Source organism: Ranitomeya variabilis, chromosome 2 (genome assembly GCF_051348905.1).
Source record: "Ranitomeya variabilis isolate aRanVar5 chromosome 2, aRanVar5.hap1, whole genome shotgun sequence".
NCBI lineage: Eukaryota > Metazoa > Chordata > Amphibia > Anura > Dendrobatidae > Ranitomeya > Ranitomeya variabilis.
Genome location: NC_135233.1, coordinates 605,855,446 through 605,880,869, shown reverse-complemented (window position 1 = coordinate 605,880,869; position 25,424 = coordinate 605,855,446). Strand labels below are relative to the sequence as shown.

Sequence of the window (25,424 nt, the reverse complement as noted above, 5' to 3'; positions counted from 1 at the left end):
CCGGCGTCTCAGCTTCTCTGCACTGTGAGCGCCTGCCGGCCTGAAAGCGAGCACAGCGGTGACGTCTGACGTCACCGCTCTGCTTTCCGGCTATGGCGCTTACACAGTGCAGAGAAGCACAGCGCCGGGGACAGACACCGGAATGTAAGTATGTACTGTTTTTTTTTTTTTACGTTTACGCTGGTAACCAGGGTAAACATCGGGTTACTAAGCGCGGCCCTGCGCTTAGTAACCCGATGTTTACCCTGGTTACCCGGGGACTTCGGCATCGCTCCAGCGCCGTGATTGCAACGTGTGACCGCAGTCTACGACGCTGGAGCGATAATCATACAATCGCTGCGACGTCACGAATCGTGCCGTCGTAGCGATGAAAATGGCACTGTGTGACGGTACCCTTACACTTTTTTTACTCCTTAAATACAACCCCCAGTAAAGCAGCAGAGCAGAATATTTTGTCGAGTCTTTTATTGTGTCGAACCTTTTTAGTATTTGGCACAGGTGAAAGGCACATCAGAAAAACTCTGCATCCATAAATTATGTAGAAAAATAGATGTTTGTCATCTACTGGTGAATGAGACCAGATAGGGAACAGTCGTCAGACACCGAGGTAATCACAGATCCTGTGTCCATAGGAGGAAGTGGCCGGGAGATTAGTGGTTAATTATCATTTCACATCATACGACACTTCACCGGTTCAGTCAGTAAAAATGGCGGCTTTTCTATAAATCATGGACAACTTCATTGTGACAAATTGCACCAATGCAATAATTAATAATCCCTTATTTATAGGCCACTAAAAATATGGAAATTTACACAGATGAGAAGCAATAAAGGATAAAATATGCACCAGTGGGGAAAGTAATAGGCACAGGACACTACAGTGATGGGAGTGAGATTCTGCAAGGTCTTTCCTGTTACTCCACCACTTATATGTATAATTTATAACAGTGATTGTAGTCCGTCAATAGACTTATAACACATACGGGCCAGCGATAGTATGGCTCCACCATTAGTGTACATTGCATGCAGCACGGTCAGCAACGGTAGGACCATGATCTGCCCTTGCACACAACCGGGCCAGTAGCGGTACGCTGTCGCCGTCCATTGCACTCGGACAGTGGTGATACAGCTCCGTCGCTGGCCAGAGATGGTATGGCTTCCCCATTGTTGTCCATTGAAGGCAGCCCGGCCGGCGATGGTTCGGCCCCACCATAACTGTCGTTGCACGCAGCCCGGCCCGTGATGGTACGGCTCCACCACCAATGGTTCGGCCCCACCATTACTGTCGTTGCACGCAGCATGGCCAGTGAAGCATCAGTAGTAACTAGCAAGTCCTGCATTGGACTTTCTAGTAAGCCACCCTACTGGATGAAACCAGCAGCAGCCCTTCCCATGTCCTTAAAGGTTCAAAATAATAATAATAAAAAAAAAGTGAAATTGTATTAAATGCGTGAAAGCCTCTTACAATGATCACATCACTGAGGCCGGCTGACAGTAAGGAACTTCCCACCTAGGAGTATGAAACCCGTGATACAGTGAGGTGGAATTAATTGATCAATGAGGGAAACATAATAATGACTCTAGGGAGACAGATTTTTCTTTTTGGAGGGATTATGCACAACTAGGTAACTCAGATTGTGTGGTGGGCAGTGTCGTAATGTAAAGTATCATAGCAAAGCCTGGCTGGAGTCAAGGATCCTCACGTTCCTGATCTTTCGCTTTCTTCGGGTGGGCCGGTGGGGGTGCGCGTAGAGTGACCACTCGGTGAACGGTGTTTGGTATGGTGACACATTCATTGGACAAGTCCACAAGTAACATGGACGACATTACATACAGCAGAGGGGTCCTGGTCGCTAGGCTCAGACCCCACAACGCATAGCAGCAATTATCTCAGCTAGGCCCGACCAGTACCGACACCAGCGGGGTCTTCCTGTCCAGAAGTGTCACAGCGGACAGGGCTGCAAGAGTCAATCACAGACCACGACGACTCCACGGCCAAAGTGCAGGCTACACACGAGCAGTCCGGACCCCCGGAGCAGTCCAGGTCCTCCAATTTCACAGTATCGGTGGTTGCATCGGGCCGGCAGTGGATTTCGGACAGCTCCTCTTCCCTGTCCAGGTTGCAGGATTCGGAGAGAGGAGAGCCGACATCTGCCCTGTTGGGAGTGTCGCTGATCTCGCTTACGCTCTCGTCAGTGTCCGTTCCGCACGTTACGTGCAGGCTGTGCCTCCTGGCGGTGTATACGGCCCTTAGAGCAGAGCCCAACTCGTCTTTTCCACCTCCTGTGAATTCGGCGCAACTTCGGGTGCCATCTGGATTGAGGGTCCCGTCCTCCGGTCTATGGATGGAGAGCTGCGAGACCAGACAGACAGTGAGGGGTTAACACTAACTGCTTTGGATGAGAGAAACAGCGCCACAATGTGGGATAAAATGGTCCTGAAAAATAGAACCGAACTGCAATACCAGACACAGCCTGTGGACAAGGGTGCAGATGCAGATGCTGCGCCCTCTATATATTCAGCTAAAATGATGCCACACCGAAACATTATTTCCTCTGTGTTGGACAACCCCTTTAAGACTTTTATAAAGGAAGTACAGACCTGATGGATTAAATCTTCATCAAAGTTGGGCATACTCTGATCTCTTCTTATTTTCTTCTCATTTGTGGATCTGAAACAAAAAAAAAAAAAATTAAGAAATGAGAGAAGCTTAAAAGGACGGTCCACTTCAGACAATCCCTTCACTTATGGCTAATGGGGGAGGGCTCGCACGGACCTCAGTGTCACCATCCGCTTACTATTTCTTGTGCAACAACTAAATCCGGTGATTTCCCTCCAATTGCAATAAATGCAATAAAGAAGAAATAAATAAATCACCAAATCTGCTTTACTCGTCACGTAGGAGGCAGCGGCCGTAGTGGTAGAAGCCATCTGCCAGAGCAGAAATCACATCTGTTATTCCCACTAATGCACAAATCCTGAGACTGCAGCAAATCTACAAATCTATAAGGCCGGGATCACACATACGCGAGATACGGCAGAGTCTCGCAGGTGAAATCCCAGCTCTGGTGCCGGCACTCCGGAGCGGAGCGTGCAGCCGAACAGCAACACATGGAGCCCAACAGCAACACATGGAGCCGCACAGCAACACATGGAGCCGCACGCTCCGCTCCGGAGTGCCGGCGCCAGAGGAGGGATTTCACCTGCGAGACTCAGCCGTATCTCACGCATGTGTGATCCCGGCCTAAGGAGAAAGTGGGGGAGGCTAACATGGGGCGAGAAGGAAGGGGCAACAGAAAGAAGGCATCTGCAGAATAGTGAGTGCAGCTCGGGTATAATACAGGATGTAACTCAGGATCAGTAATGTAATGTATGTACACAGTGACTGGACCAGCAGAATAGTGAGTACAGCTCTGGGGTATAATACAGGATGTAACTCAGGATCAGTAATGTAATGTATGGACACAGTGACTGCACCAGCAGAATAGTGAGTGCAGCTCTGGAGTATAATACAGGATGTAACTCAGGATCAGTAATGTATGTACACAGTGACTGCACCAGCAGAATAGTGAGTGTAGCTCTGGGGTATAATACAGGATGTAACTCAGGATCAGTAATGTATGGACACAGTGACTGCACCAGCAGAATAGTGAGTACAGCTCTGGGGTATAATACAGGATGTAACTCAGGATCAGTAATGTAATGTATGGACACAGTGACTGCACCAGCAGAATAGTGAGTGCAGCTCTGGAGTATAATACAGGATGTAACTCAGGATCAGTAATGTATGTACACAGTGACTGCACCAGCAGAATAGTGAGTGCAGCTCTGGGGTATAATACAGAATATAACTCATATACGTATCCTATACTAATCCTAAATATTTTAGAAAAACTTACTTGGATGGAGTAACATCAGCTTTCCCGGGAGTGACAGGAGCTCCTGAGACGGTCAGACTAGAGGTCGATGCTGAAAGCATTAGCGCAGATAATGGAAACAGACATTAGATGAACGTTATAGACAGCAATAAAGGAATAGGAAGTAATATATGGTATAAAGCTTCTTCTCACACTTTTTCCGGATGCGGCCAGGCTGCTCCTCGGATGTCACTGCCCCGCCGTCCGTCATTGTTAAGTTGGAGGCAGATAGGAGTTGTCGGATTTTGACATTCTGCGATCACACACATCAATAAAACATTGTTTTATATGTTTTGGGCTAATTGAAAAACCTCAAACAATGTTCGCTCTACTGCGGTCATCTCTTACTATGTGTGGAGGGAAATTGATGAAGGCGCTAATTAACCATTTTATATATTTTTCCAATTCCAATAATCCAATTTGTATTTTTTATAACCGACAGAACTGACTTGGAAAATATAAAAATAATAAATACATTATATTATATATACACATATACACGCATATATATGTACACACATATGCGCGCGCACACATTTTTAACCCCTTCATGACCCAGCCTATTTTGACCTTAATGACCTGGCCATTTTTTGCAATTCTGACCAGTGTCCCTTTATGAGGTAATAACTCAGGAACGCTTCAACGGATCCTAGCGGTTCTGAGACTGTTTTTTCGTGACATATTGGGCTTCATATGTTAGTGGTAAATTTAGGTCGATAATTTTTGCATTTATTTGTGAAAAAAAAATGGAAATTTTGCGAAAAATTTGAAAATTTCGCAATTTTCAAATTTTGAATTTTTATTCTGTTAAACGAGAGAGTTATGTGATACAAAATAGTTAATAAACAACATTACCCACATGTTTACTTTACATCAGCACAATTTTGGAAACAAAGTTTTTTTTTGCTAGGAAGTTATAAGGGATAAAATTTGACCAGCGATTTCTCATTTTTACAACGAAATTTACAAAACCATTTTTTTTAGGGACCACCTCACATTTGAAGTCAGTTTGAGGGGTCTATATGGCTGAAAATACCCAAAAGTGACACCATTCTAAAAACTGCACTCCTCAAGGTGCTCAAAACCACATTTAAGAAGTTTATTAACCCTTCAGGTGCTTCACAGCAGCAGAAGCAACATGGAACATTTAACTTTTTAGTCACAAAAATGATGTTTTAGCAACAATTTTTTTTATTTTCCCAAAGGTAAAAAAGGAGATTTTTGTGCACTCACCGTAAAATCTCTTTTTCTTAGCCTCTAATTGGGGGACACAGGACCATGGGTGTTATGCTCCTGTCCACTAGGAGGCGACACTATGCATAATCTGAAAAAGATTAACTGTGGCTCCTCCTCTGCAGTATACACCCCTGGACGGCGTCAGCCTTCTCCAGTTTTGTGCAAAAGCAGTAGGAGGAACGTAACATGAATAACATAGACATGCCTATAAGAAGGCCACTATGTACGAGCTCAAAGAACAATATGAGAACTCAACAGTAACAACGGCCCGAAAAGGGCAACAGGGTGGGAGCTGTGGCCCCCAATTAGAGGTTAAGAGAAAGATTTTACGGTGAGTACACAAAACTCTCCTTTACTCTGTCGCCTCATTGGGGGACAGGACCATGGGACGTCCTAAAGCAGTCCCTGGGTGGGAAGCAATGGACGAATATTGTGCAGACAGGCCCCTATACTTGCAGGACACATCTACCCAGGCTCGCGTCCGCTGAGGACTGGGTATGAACCCTGTAGTGTTTAGTAAATGTGTGTAAGCTAGTCCAAGTGGCCGCCTTACACACTTGTTGTGCCGAAGCCTGATGCCGAATGGCCCAGGAGGCCCCTACCGCCCGTGTAGAGTGTGCCGTAATACCGGCTGGAAGAGGAGAATTCTTAAGGCGGTAGGCCTCTTGTATGGTGGATTTGATCCACCTGACAAGGGTAGCTTTGGAAGCTGGCAGACCCTTGTGGCCGCCTTCCGGAAGGAGGAAAAGAGAATCAGACCTCCGGAAGGACGCAGTCCTAGACACGTATATACACAATGCCCTGATGAGGTCAAGCGTATGCAGAGCCTTCTCCACTCTATGAACCGGAACCGGACAAAGGGATGGTAGTGAAATTTCCTAATTGAGGTGGAAGTTGCACACAACCTTCGGAAGGAAGGATGGTACCGTACGAAGAACTACCTTGTCCTGGTGAAAAGCCAGGAAGGGCTGTCTGCAGGAGAGTGCTGTCAGTTCAGACACCCTGCGTAGCGAGGTGATTGCCACCAGGAAAACCACCTTCTGGGAGAGAAGGAGGAGCGGAACCTCCTTAACCCTTTCGCGACATGCGCCGTACATGTACGGCGCATGTCGGGTCCCCTGCTTTGATGTGCGCTCCGGCGGTGAGCGCACATCAAAGTCGTGACATGTCAGCTGTTTTGTACAGCTGACATGTGCGCGAAATAGCGGCGGGTGAAATCGCTATTCACCCGCCGCTATTAACCTGTTAAATGCCGCTGTCAAATGCAGACAGCGGCATTTAACTACCGCATCCGGCCGGGCGGCCGGAAATGACATCATCGCCGACCCCGTCACATGATCGGGGGTCGGCGATGCATCAGGATGGTAACCATAGAGGTCCTTGAGACCTCTATGGTTACTGATGCCGGCCTGCTGTGAGCGCCCCCCTGTGGTCGGCGCTCACAGCACACCTGCATTTCTGCTGCATAGCAGCGATCTGATGATTGCTGTTATGTAGCAGAGCCGATCGGGCTGTGCCTGCTTCTAGCCTCCCATGGAGGCTATTGAAGCATGGCAAAAGTGAAAAAAAAAAAGTTTTTAAAAATGTGAAAAAAATATTAAAAATATAAAAGTTTAAATCACCCCCCTTTCGCCCCATCCTAAATAAAACAATAAAAAAAAAACAAAACCTACACATATTTGGTATCGCCGCGTTCAGAAGCGCCCGATCTATCAATTAAAAAAAAAGCATTAACCTGATCGCTAAACAGCGTAGCGAGAAAAAAATCCGAAACGCTAGAATTACGTTTTTTTGGTCGCCGTGACATTGCGTTAAAATGCAATAACGGGCGATCAAAAGAACGCATCTGCGCCGAAATGGTATCATTAAAAACATCAGCTCGGCACACAAAAAATAAGCCCTCACCCGACCCCAGATCACGAAAATTGGAGACGCTACGAGTATCGGAAAATGGCACTTTTTTTTTTTTTTAGCAAAGTTTGGAATTTTTTTTCACCACTTGGATAAAAAATAACCTAGTCATTTTAGGTGTCTATGAACTCGTAATGACCTAGAGAATCATAATGGCAGGTTAGTTTTAGCATTTAATGAACCTAGCAAAAAAGCCAAACAAAAAACAAGTGTGGGATTGCACTTTTTTTGCAATTTCACCGCACTTGGAATTTTTTCCCGTTTTTTAGTACACGACATGGTAAAACCAATGATGTTGTTCAAAAGTACAACTCGTCCCGCAAAAAATAAGCCCTCACATGGCCATATTGACGGAAAAATAAAAAAGTTATGGCTCTGGGAAGGAGGGGAGCGAAAAACGAAAACACAAAAACGAAAAAGGGCCGCGGCATGAAGGGGTTAAGGGGTTCGAAGGGTGGTTCCTGCAATGCTGTCAGGACCAGGTTGAGGTCACACGTTTCTAGTGGTCGTCTGTATGGGGGAACCAATCGGGAAACCCTCTGAAGGAAAGTCCTTACTTGCGGCTTGGTAGCAATGCGCCTTTGAAAAAGCACTGAGAGGGCTGACACCTGGCTGTTAAGCGAGCCCAATGACAGCCTGGCTTCCAGACCCGATTGGAGAAAACCAAGTACTTTGGGTAGGGAATAAGGGAGTGGGATCTGGCCACAAGATTCGCACCAGGTAAAGAAAGCTTTCCAGGTATGGTAGTAAATCTTGGCAGAGGCTGGCTTCCGTGCCCTGATCATGGTTCCAATGACGTCCGGTGAGAGCCCTGCCTGGGTTAGAACCCAGGTCTCAAGGGCCACGCCGTCAAATTGAGAGCCCCTGAGTTCTGGTGGTAGAACGGGCCTTGTGATGGAAGATCGTGGCGGACAGGGAAACGCCAGGGGGCGTCTGCTGTAAGTTGTACAATGTCGGCGTGCCATGTACATCTGGGCCAGTCCGGTGCAATTAGGATGGTTGGAACTCCCTCTTGTTTGATCTTCCTCACCACTCTGGATATCAGGGGGAGAGGTGGAAAAATATACAGAAGCTGGAACTGAGTCCAGTCCTGAACCAGAGCGTCTGCTCCAAGCGACCGCGGATCGTGTGTTCTAGCCATGATGTTGGAGACCTTGGTATTGAAGTGGGATACCATTAGGTTCACATCCGGGGTCCCCCAGCGGTGACCTGGCGAAAAATTTCGGGATGGAGAGACCACTCTCCCGAGTCTATTCCTTGTCGGCTGAGGAAGTCTGCTTCCCAGTTGTCCACACCCGGAATGTGGACCGCCGAAAGAACCGACCCTGTGTCCTCCGCCCAGCGGACGATGTGTGACACTTCTCGCATCGCCTGGGTACTGCGGGTCCCCCCTTGGTGATTCACATATGCCACAGCCGTGGCATTGTCCGACTGTATTCTGATGTGAGAGGCTGCCAGTAAGTGATGGAAGGCCCTCAATGCCAGGAGGATGGCACGAATTTCCAGGATGTTGATGGGCATGGTCGCTTCCACTGTGGACCACTTGCCCTGTGCCCTGTGGTGTAGGTGCACCGCACCCCAACCCGTCAGGCTCGCGTCGGTGGTCAGAACCTTCCATTGACCTGTGAGAAAGGATTTCCCCTTTGCTAGCGAGGTTGGCTTGAGCCACCAGTGCAGGGACCTCCTGGTTGACGACGTTAGCTGGAACTCCCTGTCGAGAGAAAAGGGATTCCTGTCCCAGGACTTGAGAATGGCTAGTTGGAGAGGCTTGAGGTGAAACTGGGCAAATGGGACCGCTTCTATTGCTGCCCCCATCTTGCCGAGGACTCTCATAACAAACCGGAGAGATCGAGGGGGTTTGTGGAGGAGGGTGCGAACTCCTAGGCGGAGAGCCAGTGCCTTGTCCTTGGGAAGGAGCACTAGACCCCTGGAGGTGTTGAATAGCATTCCCAGGAAGGGAATGACTTTTGCAAGTTGATTAACCAGCCCATGCGACAGAGTATCGGTTGTGATTGAGACGCCGAGCTCGCAGTCCTTGAAGGTGGGAGCCTTGATGAGTAGATCGTCCAGGTATGAAAAGACTACTATGCCTCTGGAGTGTAGGACGTCCATGGTGGCTGCCATGTCTTTGGTGAACACTCTGGGAGCCGTGGCGAGTCCGAAAGGGAGAGCCACGAATTGGTAGTGGTCCTGGCCTATTGCGAACCTGAGAAACCTCTGATGGGCAGGTGCAATGGGTATATGCAGGTATGCGTCTTGTATGTCTATGGAGGCGAGATATTCTCCCTTCTCCATGGACGCAATGATGGACCGAAGGGACTCCATGCGGAAGTAACGGACCCGTACATATTTGTTGAACTGTTTTAGGTCTAGCATGGGCCGTACGCTGCCTCCTTTCTTGGGAACTACGAACAGATTGGAGTAGAACCCTCGGAAGCGGTCGGTCGTGGGGACCGGTACTATGACTCCTGCATGAAAAAGCGAGGAGACCGCTTGGTGGTAGGCACGAGCCTTGGCTGGCGGTTTCAGGGGTACAGAGAGAAAGAATCGGTCCGGTGGGTTGGGGGTGAAGTCTATTTTGTATCCGGAAGACACTAGTTCCCTGACCCACCTGTCTTCTGTACTAGTCAGCCAGACTTGATAAAAGAGCAAAAGTCGGCCGCCTACTGGTGTGGTGTCTTCCGGAGTCCGTGAGTCATGATGAGGAGAAAGTCTGAGATTTTCCTCCTCTGGCCTTAGGCTGGCCTGCTTTTGACTGCCAGGTCTTGTCCGACCTTTGCGTCGATCGTGAGTTGTCCCTGCGTGGGGAACGGTTACGATTTTGTGCTGGACGCGAGATGGACCAGCCCGAGGAATTCCGAAAGGATCGGAATCGAGTTTGGTTATGCTTCTTTTAAGTGCGTTTAGGTCTGAGTTGGGGAAGAGAAATGCTCCCGGTAGCATTGGATATCATAGTGTCCAACTGTTCACCGAAAAGTCTCCCACTGAGGTAGGGGAGGTGCGTGAGGGACTTCTTTGAGGCTGCGTCTGCTTTCCATTCCCACAGCCAGAGGATACGCCGAATTGTGATGGCGTTTGATGCTATCCACGCTACTCCCCTTGCTGAATCCAGAGCTGCGTGAAGCATGTAGTCTGCTACAACTGCTATTTGAACCGCTTGGTCTGACAGCTCAGGAGCGGATGCTTGGAGAGCTTGTAAATTTTTTGCCCAGGCCAGAATGGCCTTGGCAGCCCAAACTGAGGCGAACGCGGGAGCCAGGGATGCCCCTGCTGCCTCGAAAATTGAACGAGCCATGCGTTCTACCTGCCGGTCTGCTGCGTCCCTGAGGGTTGAGCTATCTGGCAGTGAAAGGAGGGTCTGTGCTGCTAGCCTAGAGACTGGGGGGTCCACTTCAGGTGGATCTGTCCATTCCTTGGTGTCCTTCTGTGGGAAGGGGTACCTCGCCTCCAGATATTTGCGATTAGCGAATTTTTTCTCAGGCTGTGAGAGCGGCTTTTTAAGGATCGCCTTAAACTCTGGGTGGTTAGAGAAAACCTTAGGCGGCTTCAGAGGTCCTTCAAAGGAAATCTTATGTTCTGGGGCCTCTGGTGGCGGATCAGAAATGTCCAGCACCCGATGGTTGGAAGAGATTATGTCCTCAACTAGCGCTGTATTGCTAGGAGGGATTGGGATCAGGGACCCCTCCGTTTCTCTGTCTGAGTCAGAGTTGCAGATGCCTTCCGAATCCTGTGTATCACTGAGGCGTCCCCTGCTGAGTGAGCCAGGGAGGAGGCCTTCTCTGGTCGGGGATTGCGGAGATCTGCATTGTCTGTCCCTGGAATGGGACGGTCTAGATGACCTGGAGCTACGGTGTCTCTCCCTAGAGGGGGATGACCGTGTGCTTGGACTTGATCTATGGGTCCGCTTGTGTCCTGACCTAGACGTGGATGTGCCAGGGTCATCTTGTTCCTGAGTCAAGCTCTCCCTTTGCCGGGTAACGGTCATAGCCGAGGCATGACCCTGCAGAGCCTGAAGCAATGTGGAGGTTAGGTTATCTATAGACTGCGTCATAGATTGCGATATCTGAGTAGCCCATTCCAGCATGGCATTAGCCACCGAAGCATTGGCAGGGGCTTCTTGGGGCTCGACACATTAGTTTGTATACAGTTCTGGCAATGCGGGTACGTGCTGCCACTGGGGAGAGTGGTCCTGCAGGCTATGCAGAATGCATAATAGCAGTTCTGCCTGGTTCTCTTGGACCTTGAGCCGTGCATAGTGCACAGAGTGCAGAAGGGCTGCCGGCAGAGGACCTTACAGGGGTAGAGAAACCTATAGGGGAGCCTTATAGGTAATATGGATTCACAGCTGAGTAAAAAACCCAGCTGTGATCTTACCCCACCAGTGTGCCCCTAGGTCCAGCGCCGAAGATCCACAGTCCTGTGCCCCCCGGAGACTGGCTGCCTGGTCCTGGTCCTGCAGACCGGGAGATGCAGGGTTAATCTGCAGCAGAAAATGGCTGCTGAGAAGGAGAGGAAGGGGGAGAAGGGGGCAGAGAGCTGGAAAAAGGCGGCAAGGCTGTGTAAAAACGCGCCCTGTCTTGATCCACCCCCTTTATGACACTGTAGAGTGTCATATTTGTCATCCGGGGGGCGGAGAGGAGGCGGCGGCTTCAGCTAGGCCGAAGCCGGGGCCTAAATTAGATACTTGAGGCCCAGAAGGGCTCCAGGCTGGCGTGAAAGTCCGGGAGGGGGTCGGATCTGAACCGGACCCCCCCAGATTTAAAGGCAGGATGGCGGTGGGGCTATAAGCGGAAGGGGAGCCCGGTTGGGGTCTCCCTGAGGCAGTATAGAGCTGGTGCTGCCGCAGAGACAGACAGACACAGGGCTCCCTGCACCCCTGTCTGTGCCATGCCTGCCTGCACTCCCCCCGTCCCCAACAGGAGCCCGCAGCTGGGCTGGGGTCCCTGGATGCAGGCGCAGTGTGCTGGCCCATTGCTGGGAGCTTCAGAATGCTGCCTGTACAGGCCCTACCTGAGGCGTCTCAACCTAATACCCCCAGAGGGGGATAGGGAGGGTGCTGTTGTCACACCTTCAGGGGCCTTTATCCTCGCCTCGACTTCAACCCAGAAACCAAAAGGAATTGGGGAAGGAGGGGGGGTCTCGACTTCGAACCAGCACCCGAGGGACTGGGGAAGGAACGGCATGGGGAACAGCCATCTCTACTTCAACTGGGCACCCCATAGTAGGGGGCCGAGGAAGGAGCCATGCCGGGAGTCTCACAGGAGACCCTCTGTTCTTCATCTGTAATCCCGTCGGAAAAAACGGAGTAAAAATCTTTTAGGTGTGCCTCCTATGCGACACTAAGCAAAAACTGGGGAAGGCTGACGCCGTCCAGGGGTGTATACTGCAGAGGAGGAGCCACAGTTAATCTTTTTCAGATTATGCATAGTGTCGCCTCCTAGTGGACAGCAGCATAACACCCATGGTCCTGGGTCCCCCAATGAGGCGACAGTTTAAGAGAAACTGGAACCCAAAAGTTATTGTACAATATGTCCTGAGTACGCCGATAACCCATATGGGGGGGGGGGGGGACCAGTGTTTGGGCGCACAACAGGGCTCGGAAGGGAAGGAGCGCCATTTGACTTTTTCAATGAAAAATTGGCTCCAATCTTTAGCGGACACCATGTCGTGTTTGGAGAGCCCCTGTGTGCCTAAACATTGGAACTCCCCCACATGTGACCCCATTTTGGAAACTAAACCTCCCATGAAACTAATCTATATGTGCGGTGACCACTTTAAACCCCCAAGTGCTTCACAGAAGTTTATAACGCAGAGCCGTGAAAATAAAAAATAATTGTTCTTTCCTCAAAAATTATGTTTCAGCAAGCAATTTTTTATTTTCACAAGGGTAACAGGAGAAATTAGACCCCAGTAGTTGCTGCCCAGTTTGTCCTGAGTATGCTGGTACCCCACATGTGGGGGTAAACCACTGTTTGGGCACACGTCGGGGCTCAGAAGGGAAGTAGTGACGTTTTGAAATGCAGACTTTGATGGAATGGTCTGCGGGCGTCACGTTGCGTTTGCAGAGCCCCTGATCTGCCTAAACAGTAGAAATCCCCCCACAAGTGACCCCATTTTGGAAACTAGGCCCCCCCAAGGAACTTACCCAGATGTGTGGTGAGCACTTTGAACCCCCAAGTGCTTCACAGAAGTTTATAACGCAGAGCCATGAAAATAAAAAATCATTTTTCTTTCTTCAAAAATTATGTTTTAGCAAGTAATTTTTTATTTTCGCAAGGGTAACAGGAGAAATTGGACCCCAATAGTTGTTGCCCAGTTTGTCCTGAGTATGCTGGTACCCCATATGTGGGGGTAAACCACTGTTTGGGAGCACGTCAGGGCTCGGAAGGGAGGGAACACCATTTGACTTTTTGTACGCAAGATTGGCTGGAATCAATGGTGGCGCCATGTTGCGTTTGGAGACCCCTGATGTGCCTTAACAGTGGAAACCCCTCAATTCTAACTCCAACACTAACCCCAACACACTCCTAACCCTAATCCCAACTCTAGCCATAACCCTAATCACAACCCTAACCCCAACACACCCCTAACCACAACCCTAACCCCGACACACCCCTAACCCTAATCCCAACCCCAACCCCAACCCTAACCATAACCATAAAGGGGGGGGGTTTAATTTACTATTTGTTTTTATTTTGATGACTGTGATAAAACCTAAATGTACCTAGAACGAATCTGCCGGCCGGCAGATGGCGGCGCCCATGGAGCAGACGGACGGACACCGGGAGGCTCGGTAAGTATGAGGGGGGAATCGGAGCACGGGGGGAGCGGACAGGTGGACGGAGGGGAGCGGAGCACAGGAAGGAGGACTGGGGAGGCGATCGGTGGCGAGGGGCAGATCAGGGTTTCCAGCCAAGGCCGATGATATTGCAGCATCAGCCATGGCTGGATTGTAATATTTCACCATTTTCATAGGTGAAATATTACAAATTGCTCTGATTGGCTGTTGAAAGTGAAACAGCCAATCAGAGCGATCGTAGCCACGAGCGTGTGAAGCCACCCCCCCCCCGGGCTTAAGTACCACTCCCCCTGTCCCTGCAGATCGGGTGAAATTGGAGTTAACCGTTTCACCCGATCTGCAGGGACGCGATCCCTCCATGACGCCACATAGGCGTCACAGGTCGGATTGGCACCGACTTTCATGACGCCTACGTGGCGTCACAGGTTGGGAAGGGGTTAAAGAAAATTTAATAAAAAACTAAAAAAAAATACGTTTTATTATTATTCTTTATTTTTTATCATTATAATTTTTTATTATCAATAAAAAATTAATAATACTAATAAAATAATAATAATATGATATACAAAGTCTGCATCCGCCACCAGAGGGAGCACTCTGTATACTGCTTTACAGTATAATGGAATACACTGCATAGCTCATATTCAGCCCGATCCCCCTAGTGGTGAGAAGTTAATAATACAAATATTTCTCTGCTACCCCGCAGACTTACCTCCTTTGCAAAGTCCAGTGGGGAGTATTGTCGCTTGTTCCTCACGTCTGCTGGGGCCCCGTACAATAAAAGCAGCTTGACTAAACCCTCGTGATTCCTGCGGACGGCCTCGTGGAGAGCGGTGTTCCCATTTACATTGCCGAGATTTACAGATGCTCCGTGCTGGAGGAGGGAAACAGAAGTGAGTGGGCGGTAGAGGATTATAGAGCAGAGATCCTCCACGATCGGTGACTTTTTTGCACCTCCAGTAATTGTGTCGCCATCTCCAGGTGGCCGGCCATGCAGGCGTATATCAGCGGCGTGTTCCCGTTTGCGTCCTTCTTGTTCTTTCCGGCGCTGATCTCCATCAGGATCTTTACCACCTGGAAAATATTAACTTTACGCACAATTTTTGTTGTAATTTTTTCTCCCCTTCTTCCAAGAGCCATAACCTTCAACGAAGCCCAGCAGAGGCAGGGGATGAAAGATGGCAGAACGAGGGTATCACAAAAGAACCCTGGACACATCTGCACTCCACCATCAGGGCATGCGAGTAAGGAGTCAATGGGCGCCCCATTAAACGGCGAGACCCTCCATACAAGCCCACCCAATGTAGGACGCATGGACACCGCTCACCTCGAGATGCCCCTTGTGGCAGGCCAAGTGCAGAGGGAGTGCCCGGTTCCCGTTCTTGGCATCCACGTGAGCCCCGTGTTTCAGGAGCAGATCCACGAGGACGGGATGACCGTGCAGGGCTGCGATGTGTAGAGGGGTGAACTCATCCCGGCTGCTCACGTTGACCCCAAGACCACTACTGGGAATCCTGCTCAGCTTCTGCAAATGCAAAACCAACTCCGCCGATCAGCGCTGCCCATAGGAATGACTGGGCAACGATGGGAACCCAATTAGAGAGTCCCTCGAAATTTAAAGGGGTGATTCCTATAAGGACTGACCTTCTGAACAGGGCCACATGTCCGGCACTGGCACAGGGGGTGACAGAACTCCTTGTTCCCAACCAAACAGTCCTCTGGTTCATCATCGTAGTCATCATCCACCCACTCCAGGAGGTAGCGGACCTGGGAGGAGAGAAAACAGACCATGGGATGGATGGTACTACACATTGCAATGATGGGAGTGGTGGTCCCGTGAAGCAGGTGTCCAGACGTCCCTAAGGCACGTCGCTCAGTCTATAACCCAGAAAGAGCAGCTCCCGTCTGGGGGTCACTCGACACGTCCCCGTATTACATGGACGAACCCTCAACGGAACGGTGTCAGTGTAACGCAAAATATCCCGAGCAGCAAATATCATCACAGCGTCACCATTATCACTTCACTTATATGGTGCAAATCGTGCAATAAAAACGACTGCACAGCGTGATTCTCCGGATCAGTAGGACTGCACCGATACCAAACCTGGATAGCTTTTTACATCACCTACAGCGTGCGAAATAAGTATTGAACACGCTTAGGCTACTTTCACACTAGCGTCGCGCACTGCACGTCGCAATGCGTCGTTGTGGATAAAAAACGCATCCTGCAAAGTTGCCCGCAGGATGCGTTTTTTATCCATAGACTTTTATTAGCGACGCAGTGCCACACGTCGCAACCGTCGTGACGGTTGCATCGTGTTTTGGCGCACCACCGCCACAAAAAAACGTTACATGTAACCTTTTTTTGTGCGTCGAGACCGCCATTTTCGACCGCACATGCGCGGCCGAAACTCCGCCCCCTTCTCCCCGGACCTTGCAATGGGGCAGCGGAAGGGCATTTTTTGCACAGTATGCGTCGGTACGTCGGGCCGACGCAGCGCGACGGCCCCGTTCCGACGCTAGTGTGAAAGCAGCCTTACCGAAATGGAATACATACTTCGCACAAAGGCCTTTGCTGGTGATTACTTCAAGACGCCTCCAGTATGGAGAAACTAGTTGCAGGCATTGCTCAGGTGTGATTTTTGGCCCATTCTTCCACACAAACACTCTTCACACCATGAAGGTCCTGTGGGCTCCTATGAACTCTAAGCTTTAGTTTCTTCCATACATTTTCTATTGGATTAAGGTCCGGTGATAGGCTCAGTCATACTAGAATCTTTATTTTGTCTCTCTGAAACCAACTGAGAGTTTCCTTGGCTGTGTGTTTGGGATCATTGTCTTGCTGAAATGTCCACCCTCGTTTCATCTTCATCATCCTGGTAGACGGCAGCAGATTTTATATCAAGAGTATCTTGGTACATTGGTCAATTCATCCTTCCTTCAATCACATGAAGTTTGTCAATGCCGTATGCTGAAAAACAGACCCACACCATGATATTCCCACCTCCAAGCTTCACTGTTGGTATGGTTCTTTGGGGCGATATGCAGTGCCTTTTGGCCTCCAAAAAGTTCAGTTTTGTTCTCATCTGACCAGACTACATTCTCCTAGTATTTCAGACTTGTTGTAAATGTTGTTGATCAAGCTTCAAGTGCACTAGAACATGCTTTTTTGTTCAGCAGTGGAGTCTTTTGCGATGAGCGTGCAGACAGGCCCTGGAGGCTGCACAGTGAGGGAGCAGACAGGCTGAGTGGAGAGCGTGCAGACAGGCCATGGAGGCTGCACGGTGAGGGAGCAGACAGGCCCTGGACGCTGCACGGTGAGGGAGCAGACAGGCTGAGTGGTGAGCGTGCAGACAAGCCATGGAAGCTGCAGGGTGAGGGAGCAGACAGGCCGAGTTGTGAGCGTGCAGACAGGCCATAGAGGTTGTGTGGTGAGTGTGCAGACAGGCCATGGAGGCTGCGCGGTGAGCGAGCAGACAGGCTGAGTGGTGAGCGTGCAAACAGGCCATGGAAGCGCAGGGTGAGGGAGCAGACAGGCTGAGTTGTGAGCGTGCAGACAGGTCATAGAGGTTGTGTGGCGAGTGTGCAGACAGGCCATGGAGGCTGCACGGTAAGCGAGCAGACAGGCTGAGTGGTGAGTGTGCAGACAGGCCATGGAGGCTGCACGATGAGGGAGCAGACAGGCTGAGTGGTGAGCGTGCAGACAGGCCATAGAGGTTGTGTGGTGAGCGTGCAGACAGGCCATCAGTATGTTTTGCAACAATAAGGTTGCAAAGTTCTTGAGACAGCTCACAGCTTTTACCCATCACGAGATGTTTCTTGTGTGGCACCTTGGTAATGTGACACCTTTTTACACGCCATCAGTTTAACCAGCTGATATTTTTCACTAATCGGCAGCAATACTTTCTAATTACCGATAGATTTCAACCAGTGTCATGACTTTCCATGACTATTTACACCTCTCTTCCTTCATGTGTACACAGGACACAGGGGAAAAAGTATTGATCTTTTTTACACATGATTTCTGGACATCTATGGCGATTTATTTGCCTGTGTGGATTGGATGGGTGATTACCAACGTCTGGTGAAAAATTCGATAGCACCTTTAGAAAATGTCGATAGCACCTTTAGAAGTAGATTCATTTAGAAAATTGGTGATGTGTTCAATACTTATTTCGCCCGCTGTGTATTTCTGAATGGTTTGGTTTTGTTTTTTCCTTACAGACATTGATAGCAGCGTTTAAGTGGTTAAACAGCAGCGTTTGGAGCTGGCTCTGATCTCTGCTGCTGGCGGCAGGTGCTGGCTGTACGGCACAGCTCCTGAGATCGCCCCATACACCTGCATCATTTTTCAAAAGTGTCGTACCATTTCCAGGTCCCCATCGGAGACGGCTCGTAATAGTTTCTCCACCTACAAAAAACAAACATTTATTATTCATTAATGGAAGGACTGCAGATGTAATGAGCCTCTCCTTAAGGCCCCGTCTCACACAGCGACGCTGCAGCGATACAGACAACGATGCTGATCGCTGCAGCGTCGCTGTTTTGTCGCTGTGTGGTCGCTGGGGAGCTGTCACACAGACAGCTCTCTCCAGCGACCAACGATCAGGGGAACGACTTCGGCATCGTTGAAACTGTCTTCAACGATGCCGAAGTCCCCCTGCAGCACCCGGGTAACCAGGGTAAACATCGGGTTACTAAGCGCAGGGCCGCGCTTAGTAACCCGATGTTTACCCTGGTTACCAAAAAAAACAAACAGTACATACTCGCCTTTCGGTGTCCAGGTCCCTTGCCGTCTGCTTCCTGCTCTGACTGAGCCGCCGTACACTGAGAGCAGAGCGCAGCGGTGACGTCACTGCTGTGCTCTCACTTCTCACTGTACGGCCGGCAGTCAGTGAGAGCAGGAAGCAGACGGCAAGGGACCTGGACACCGAAAGGCGAGTATGTACTGTTTGTTTTTTTTGGTAACCAGGGTAAACATCGGGTTACTAAGCGCGGCCCTGCGCTTAGTAACCCGATGTTTACCCTGGTTACCAGTGAAGACATCGCTGGATCGGTGTCACACACACCGATTCAGCGATGTCAGCGGGGCCTCAACGACCAAAAAAAGGTCCAGGCCATTCCGACACGACCAGCGATCTCGCAGCAGGGGCCTGATCGCTGGTACGTGTCACACATAGCGAGATCGCTATGGAGGTCGCTGTTGCGTCACAAAACTTGTGACTCAGCAGCGATCTCGCTAGCGATCTCGCTATGTGAGACGGGGCCTTTAATCTATGAACCCCCATCATCTGCAGCCACTGGGAACAAACCAGGGTGGTCTAGGCTGGATGATTATCGTCCTGTATCACTGGATCAGCAGTGTCAGGGAGATTACAGCCGCTTATCTCTCCTCCTGGGAAGGATGACCTTCCGTACCTCCTTGTATTTGCTTCTGACATCATCTTGCCTGGTGGACGGCGAGGAGAGGCTGGAATCCGAGGAGTCTCGGCTGATGGTGTCTGCCGACCGAGGAGGAGACTGGCTGAGAGACTGCACCGAAACCCACCATAAAGAGAGACACAAGAAGGGGGACGACGTGAATACACCGACAGAAAGCAGATCAGGCGTCCAGTCCATGGCTCCGTCACCACGTCTTACCTCTGAATTACTCGGCCTCCTGGTGTCCCCCACGTGGGCAGACTCCATGATGGACAGAATCTAGGAGAGAACGTGAGAACTATCAACCCAAAACCAGTACTTCTGATTAGCAGGTCAGCAACGATGGTTCACTACAATGTGTCAGTGCAGGGAATATATATTTCCCCGCAGAGGATTAGATGAGATGCAATTATAGCAAACCCTCAGCTCTTGGCAGTGTTCCACTAATGTCCACGATGCAGCGTTACCTTGGAGTTGAGCGCGCAGTGCAGCGGCGTCTCCTTCCTCTTGTTGGCTTTGTTGGTGTCGGCTCCGTTCTGTAGCAGCACCTCAATAATGGGCTGGTAGCCCCAGCGGGCGGCGATGTGCAGCGCGGAGTCGCCCTTTTCATTCCCACAATCCAGTCTACAAGAGGTGACATCGTAATAGACTAAAGCCTTCACACACTGGAAGAAGAGGGTACAGGTAACCGGGGCTGGCACCGCGTCCAGAGGGGCACCCAGAAAAAGCCAACATCCCACCGCCCCCCGAATATCCCACCCCGAGAAAGCCAACATTCCACCGCCCCCCAATATTCCACCCCAAGAAAGCAAACATCCCACCGCCCAAAATAACCCACCCCGAAAAAGCAAACATCCCACCCCGAGAAAGCAAACATCCCACCCCGAGAAAGCAAACATCCCACCCCCGAATATCCCACCCTGAGAAAGCCAACATCCCACCCAGAGAAAGCCAACATCCCCCCAAATATCCCACATCCCATCCCCCCAAATATCCCACCAGGAGAAAGCCAACATCCCTCCCCAACAAATATCCCACCTGAGAAAGCCAACATCTCACTCCCCCACACCAGAATAAACAACCCAGAGAAAGCCAACATCCCATCTCCTCGAATATCCCACCCCAAGAAAGCCAACGTCCCACCCCCCCCCGAATATCCCACCCAGAGAAAGCCAACATACCACCCCTGGATATCCCACCTCGAAAAAGCCAACATCCCACCCTGAGAAAGCCAAGGTCTCACCCTAAGAAAGCCAACGTCCCACACCAAGAAAGCCAATGTCCCAGCCCTCTGAATATCCCACCCAAAGAAAGCTGGGCAACAATGGCTGGCCAGAGGTGTCGCCGGCCAGCCCAGCCCCCCGAAGCTCTGCCGTGTCCTTGCTCGTACTCACATCTTCGTGTCCGTGCGTGCAGGCCAGGTGCAGTGGGGTGTTCCCATTGTTATCCTGGATGTCTCTGCTCCCCTTATAATGTAACAAGAGCAGCTACAAGAAAACAAAACAAAAAAAATTTAAAAACATTTCTGGAAAAAGCCTCGGATGCAGGAGGTCAGGACAGATAATGATAAACCGGCCATTCAATTCTCCAAGTCTCCAGCTGCGATAGATGACCACCAAACCGTAGTGTCTGCTTACAGTGGATGGAGGAAGGCTGTGCAGCAGCACAGAGCGTTTCAGGAGGGGAGTGTGCGGAATTTAGAAGAGGCAGTGACATTTCTACTAATGTAATGATATTATACAGGAGGCTGCACGTAATGGGGCAGTTTCAGTAATAGGGTCCTCTAGCAGCACAGAGTATTTCAGGATCATGGGGAACACCATGTGGACGCGCTCGGCCACCGCTGACTCACCACTATCTTCTGGTGTCCTTTTTGGCAGGCGAGGTGAAGCGGCGTGGAGCCGTGGTAATCTGTGGCGTTCACCACTGCGCCTTTACAGATCAGGAGATCGATAAACTGAGACTGGCCTAGAAAAAGAAGGACGGCGTGAAGGTGTGAACAGCGGGATATCTGCGCCTTGTATACAGGGGGTCACACATCTCCGCCCGAGATCCTGCCGCAGCAGGAGGCCTCAATCAGACGGCCGAAGGCCATATAACGCGTCAGTGTGAATGAAGCCGACGGCCGAGCACAGGGCAAGTAATAAGGGGGCTTACCACAAATCGCTGCAATGTGAAGGGGGGTGTAACCTCGATCGTCTCGGGAAAGCGGAGTCACAATTGACGTGTCATTTAACTTCCTAAGAAAGAAAGAAGGAAGGATAAATAAAAATAAAAACATTAGAGCCGTAAAATGTCGATCGTCTGCCTCCCGAGAGATGGAGGATGAGTGACTGAGCACGTGCGACCACTCGGCATATCAGGTGGACGTGCGCATGGATATACACCATGAACACCAGGTGGCGCCATACTATAACTGTCAGATCTCTGCATTGGAAGCCAGTGAAAGTGTTTGGCTGCCATGTTCTATGTAACTATACACCCCCGAGCCGCGAAGAATCAATAAAGGAACCTGTGTGTGAAGATTGGTGAGTGCTGCCGTTATTTCTCTTCCTCCAACTAGTGAAAGACAACGTTCCCCCGAAATGGACTATAGAATAAATGTGATATTGATCGACAGAACTTCCCCTTTAAGGAGCCTTTACCCAGACGCCAACTTGTCGCAGCTATCGCAAGAGCAGAGCGGGTGACACATCTTTTGCACGACCTCCTCATCTGCATCTCCTTGGTTCAGCATCTTCTCCACTTCTTCTTTGTCCCCGGAGGCGATGTGCTGCAAGGAAGAAAGTGAAATAATAGCAAGCAGAGGTACCAGAGGTCCCAGCAGTTCTAGCACTGTACAGGTGGGCGACCGCGGGATACAGGACTGCGCCGACGCCACTCACCTGGAATAAACAGTCGATGGGGGCAGAGGAGGTCCTAGACAGCAGGTTCAGTCTCTGCCACAGCGGGGATTTATCGCTCCCATCGGGGTCCTAGATGAACAATCAGAATAATAAAAAAAAAAAAAGTCAAAATTAAAAAACAACTTCATAAGGTCCCACCTACTCCAGAAGTAACCGAATTTATAGAAAATCCCTTTAAACTGGCAAAGTAAAAAGTCCGGACCGATCTCCGTCTTACTCACGGCTGCGGCTTGGGTCAGGTTTCCCTGGCGGATATATGCAATGGCCGCCTCCACGGACGTCAGACAGTAACCCAGCTCATCCTTGGCCGTGCTGCAGAAGCGGAAATTCTTGACATAACTCAGATTTGCCATCCTGGAAAAGCAAAAACAAAAAACAACCATATTTAGCTCCTTTGATATTTAAATGGCTTGTCCAGGATTATAAAAAAGGCTGCTTTAGTTTAGCGCCACCCCTGACCAAAGCTTGTCTGTGGTATTACATTCATTTTAATAGAAGAGGATGGATACTACACGTGTGCGGATCCGGCTCTGTACAGGGGGCATCTCAGCTGCTGTGCCGGATCACCACTGATCTAATATGGCACATCTATCCTAACCTGAAGGTCCTGGACAACCCCTTTAATCCAGTCAGTGACATCCCCTTTAAACCCCAACGAACCTATCCATTACAGTAAATGGCTGCCCACTCTCCCCAGTCCCACAAGCTCGCTGTCTCGGGGTAATCCTTGACACGGATCTCTCCTTCAAACCACATATCCAAGCCCTTTCCACTTCCTGCCGACTACAACTCAAAAATATTTCACGAATCCGTACATTCCTAAACCAAGAATCTGCAAAAACCCTAGTCCATGCCCTCATCATCTCTCGCCTCGACTACTGCAACCTCCTGCTCTGTGGCCTCCCCTCTAACACTCTCGCACCCCTCCAATCTATTCTAAACTCTGCTGCCCGACTAATCCACCTGTCCCCCCGCTATTCTCCGGCCTCTCCCCTCTGTCAATCCCTTCGCTGGCTCCCCATTGCCCAGAGACTCCAGTACAAAGCCCTAACCATGACGTACAAAGCCATCCACAACCTGTCTCCTCCATACATCTGTGACCTCGTCTCCCGGTACTTACCTACACGCAACCTCCGATCCTCACATCCTTCTCTACTCCCCTCTTATCTCCTCTTCCCACAATCGCATACAAGATTTCTCTCGTGTATCACCCCTACTCTGGAACCCTCTACCGCAACATATCAGACTCTCGCCTACCATCGAAACCTTCAAAAAGAGCCTGAAGACCCAGCTCTTCCGACAAGCCTACAACCTGCAGTAACCACCGATCGACCAACCCGCTGCATGACCAGCTCTACCCTCACCTACTGTATTCTCACCCATCCCTTGTAGATTGTGAGCCCTCGCGGGCAGGGTCCTCTCTCCTCCTGTACCAGTTATGACTTGTATTGTTTAAGATTATTGTACTTGTTTTTATTATGTATACCCCTCCTCACATGTAAAGCGCCATGGAATAAATGGCGCTATAACAATAAATAATATTAATAATTGTCCAGTCAGTGACTACCTACCAGTTTGGTATCTCTGTTTTTACAAGCAAGTAGAGCAGCACGGACAGAAGGTCGTCGGCGCACATCGTCTCCATGTTCACTGCAACCAAGATAAAATAAAATAATTTTAAAAAATAAATAAAAAACAACAACAACAACATTATTATTATTAATAATTAAAAATCACATGATCCAAAACCGATGATGTTTAAGATTTTTAGGACCAGACCAATATTTTATTTTTATGCCTTTTTTTTTTACCCTTTCATTTTTCCAAGAGGATTCATTTTTGCCAACGCGGTATGAGGGTTTGTTTTTGATAGTAATGAATGTCACCATAGGGGGGGGAATAAAAAAATCAAATTCGGTTGAAAAAGATAATAAAAATATATGTATAAAAAAAAAAAATGGTTTGTAGTTGTCATTTTCTTGACCCAATAATATTTAATTTCTCCCTGGAAGGACCTGTGTGGGGGGCTTGTTTATTATGTGTAGGTGTCATTTTTGTGACTATTTTGTGGCATTTATTACACTTTACTTGATTGTTTGGGTAGGTAAAGTGACTGAAAAGCAGCGATTCATTGGCTCTCTCCCCCTTTCAGAGTTTGGACTTTTTACAGATGCACCGATATCAAATAGACTTTTTTTACCTTTAATTTTTCATTAAAGGGCGATTTATAACTTTATGTCTTTATTTTTTGGGCGTTTTATGACACTGCATTTGTCTGATCGCTTGTCCTATATGCTGCAGCACTTTAGCAGGGCAGCAAAAAATGAAATTATGGGTCTCCCATGGGGTCCAGCACCAAGATGGCGACATGGGCACCCAGCAGCCATGATAACCTATAGGCACACACGCTGCAACAATTTAAATGTCGCTGGCAAAGATTCGCTGTCATCTGTAAAAGGCGAGCTCCGTCCTGTATGGAACAGACAGACATCCGCACCTGATGTAGGACGGACGTGCGCGGGGTTAATCCAGGTGGCATCCTTGCTCCGGTGCGGACCCCGCTTACCTCTCTGGCTGGGGGAATGCATGATGGTCTGCACTACTTTCTTCAGGCACAGCAGCTTTTGCTGGGGGGACGTGCAGCGGTTCAGGTGGCCGAGGACTCGCTTAGCACGAGGAATGTTAATGCTGCAAGAGAGAGCGAGGGGTTAAAATGTCTCCACGGCCCCAATTATCCAATTACCGGCACTGGAGAGATGAGATATCTAAAGTACGGGACGGGGTGGGGTATGGGCGTGCAAACTTTTGCGACCACTTGAGCTCATCTGATCCACATCACCGGTCACCTTGCATCACTTCCTTACCTGAACTCGGTCTTTACGCCGATATCCTTCTGCTGCAGGTCCTGAAGACTCCTCGTAATCTTGTTAAAGGCGGCATCCTGGCAATTAGATCCAGACTGACAATTAGCGAGAGATCGAGTAAGCGGCAGACGGAGAAGAATGGCACCTAATGCCTGGTAATGCGGATTACCACCGCCTGTGCTACAAGTGCAGAAGCAGAGCCGAGACCGCCGGCGCGCAGCAGAGCCAAGGACGCCACCGCGGCAGCGCAGCAGATCGTTCCCAATAAAGCTAACAAAGTGGAATTCATCACTTTGCACCATAGGGACTGTAAAGTGATCAACAATGCTCCATCTGCTGCAAAAACATACGGTCAAGGCAGAGAATGGGA

The 25,424-nt window shown here is 49.6% G+C and overlaps 1 protein-coding gene across 5 annotated transcripts in view; it reads right to left on the bottom strand.

Moving 5' to 3' along the window:
• Nucleotides 1-450: 450 nt before the first annotated feature.
• ANKRD27 (ankyrin repeat domain 27) overlaps nt 451-25,424 on the bottom strand; it is a 50,591-nt gene continuing 25,617 nt past the window's right edge. For 2 of the 5 annotated variants that reach the window (XM_077288677.1, XM_077288678.1), the window contains exons 9-29: nt 25,055-25,131; nt 24,757-24,878; nt 23,762-23,840; nt 22,412-22,544; nt 22,170-22,259; nt 21,930-22,057; nt 21,442-21,524; nt 21,137-21,252; nt 20,679-20,771; nt 19,752-19,949; nt 19,504-19,563; nt 19,282-19,395; nt 18,230-18,274; nt 15,508-15,630; nt 15,191-15,388; nt 14,818-14,937; nt 14,576-14,737; nt 4,071-4,170; nt 3,900-3,969; nt 2,602-2,671; nt 451-2,353 (exon numbers count right to left, since the gene is read on the bottom strand). In XM_077288677.1, the coding sequence (XP_077144792.1) occupies nt 1,895-2,353; nt 2,602-2,671; nt 3,900-3,969; nt 4,071-4,170; nt 14,576-14,737; nt 14,818-14,937; nt 15,191-15,388; nt 15,508-15,630; nt 18,230-18,274; nt 19,282-19,395; nt 19,504-19,563; nt 19,752-19,949; nt 20,679-20,771; nt 21,137-21,252; nt 21,442-21,524; nt 21,930-22,057; nt 22,170-22,259; nt 22,412-22,544; nt 23,762-23,840; nt 24,757-24,878; nt 25,055-25,131 (2,640 nt within the window). In that variant the 3' untranslated portion in view covers nt 451-1,894. Of the gene's footprint in view, nt 2,354-2,601; nt 2,672-3,899; nt 3,970-4,070; nt 4,171-14,575; nt 14,738-14,817; nt 14,938-15,190; nt 15,389-15,507; nt 15,631-18,229; nt 18,275-19,281; nt 19,412-19,503; nt 19,564-19,751; nt 19,950-20,678; nt 20,772-21,136; nt 21,253-21,441; nt 21,525-21,929; nt 22,058-22,169; nt 22,260-22,411; nt 22,545-23,761; nt 23,841-24,756; nt 24,879-25,054; nt 25,132-25,424 lie in introns of all 5 variants that reach the window. The other 3 variants (XM_077288675.1, XM_077288676.1, XR_013221692.1) reach the window with 2 other exon arrangements.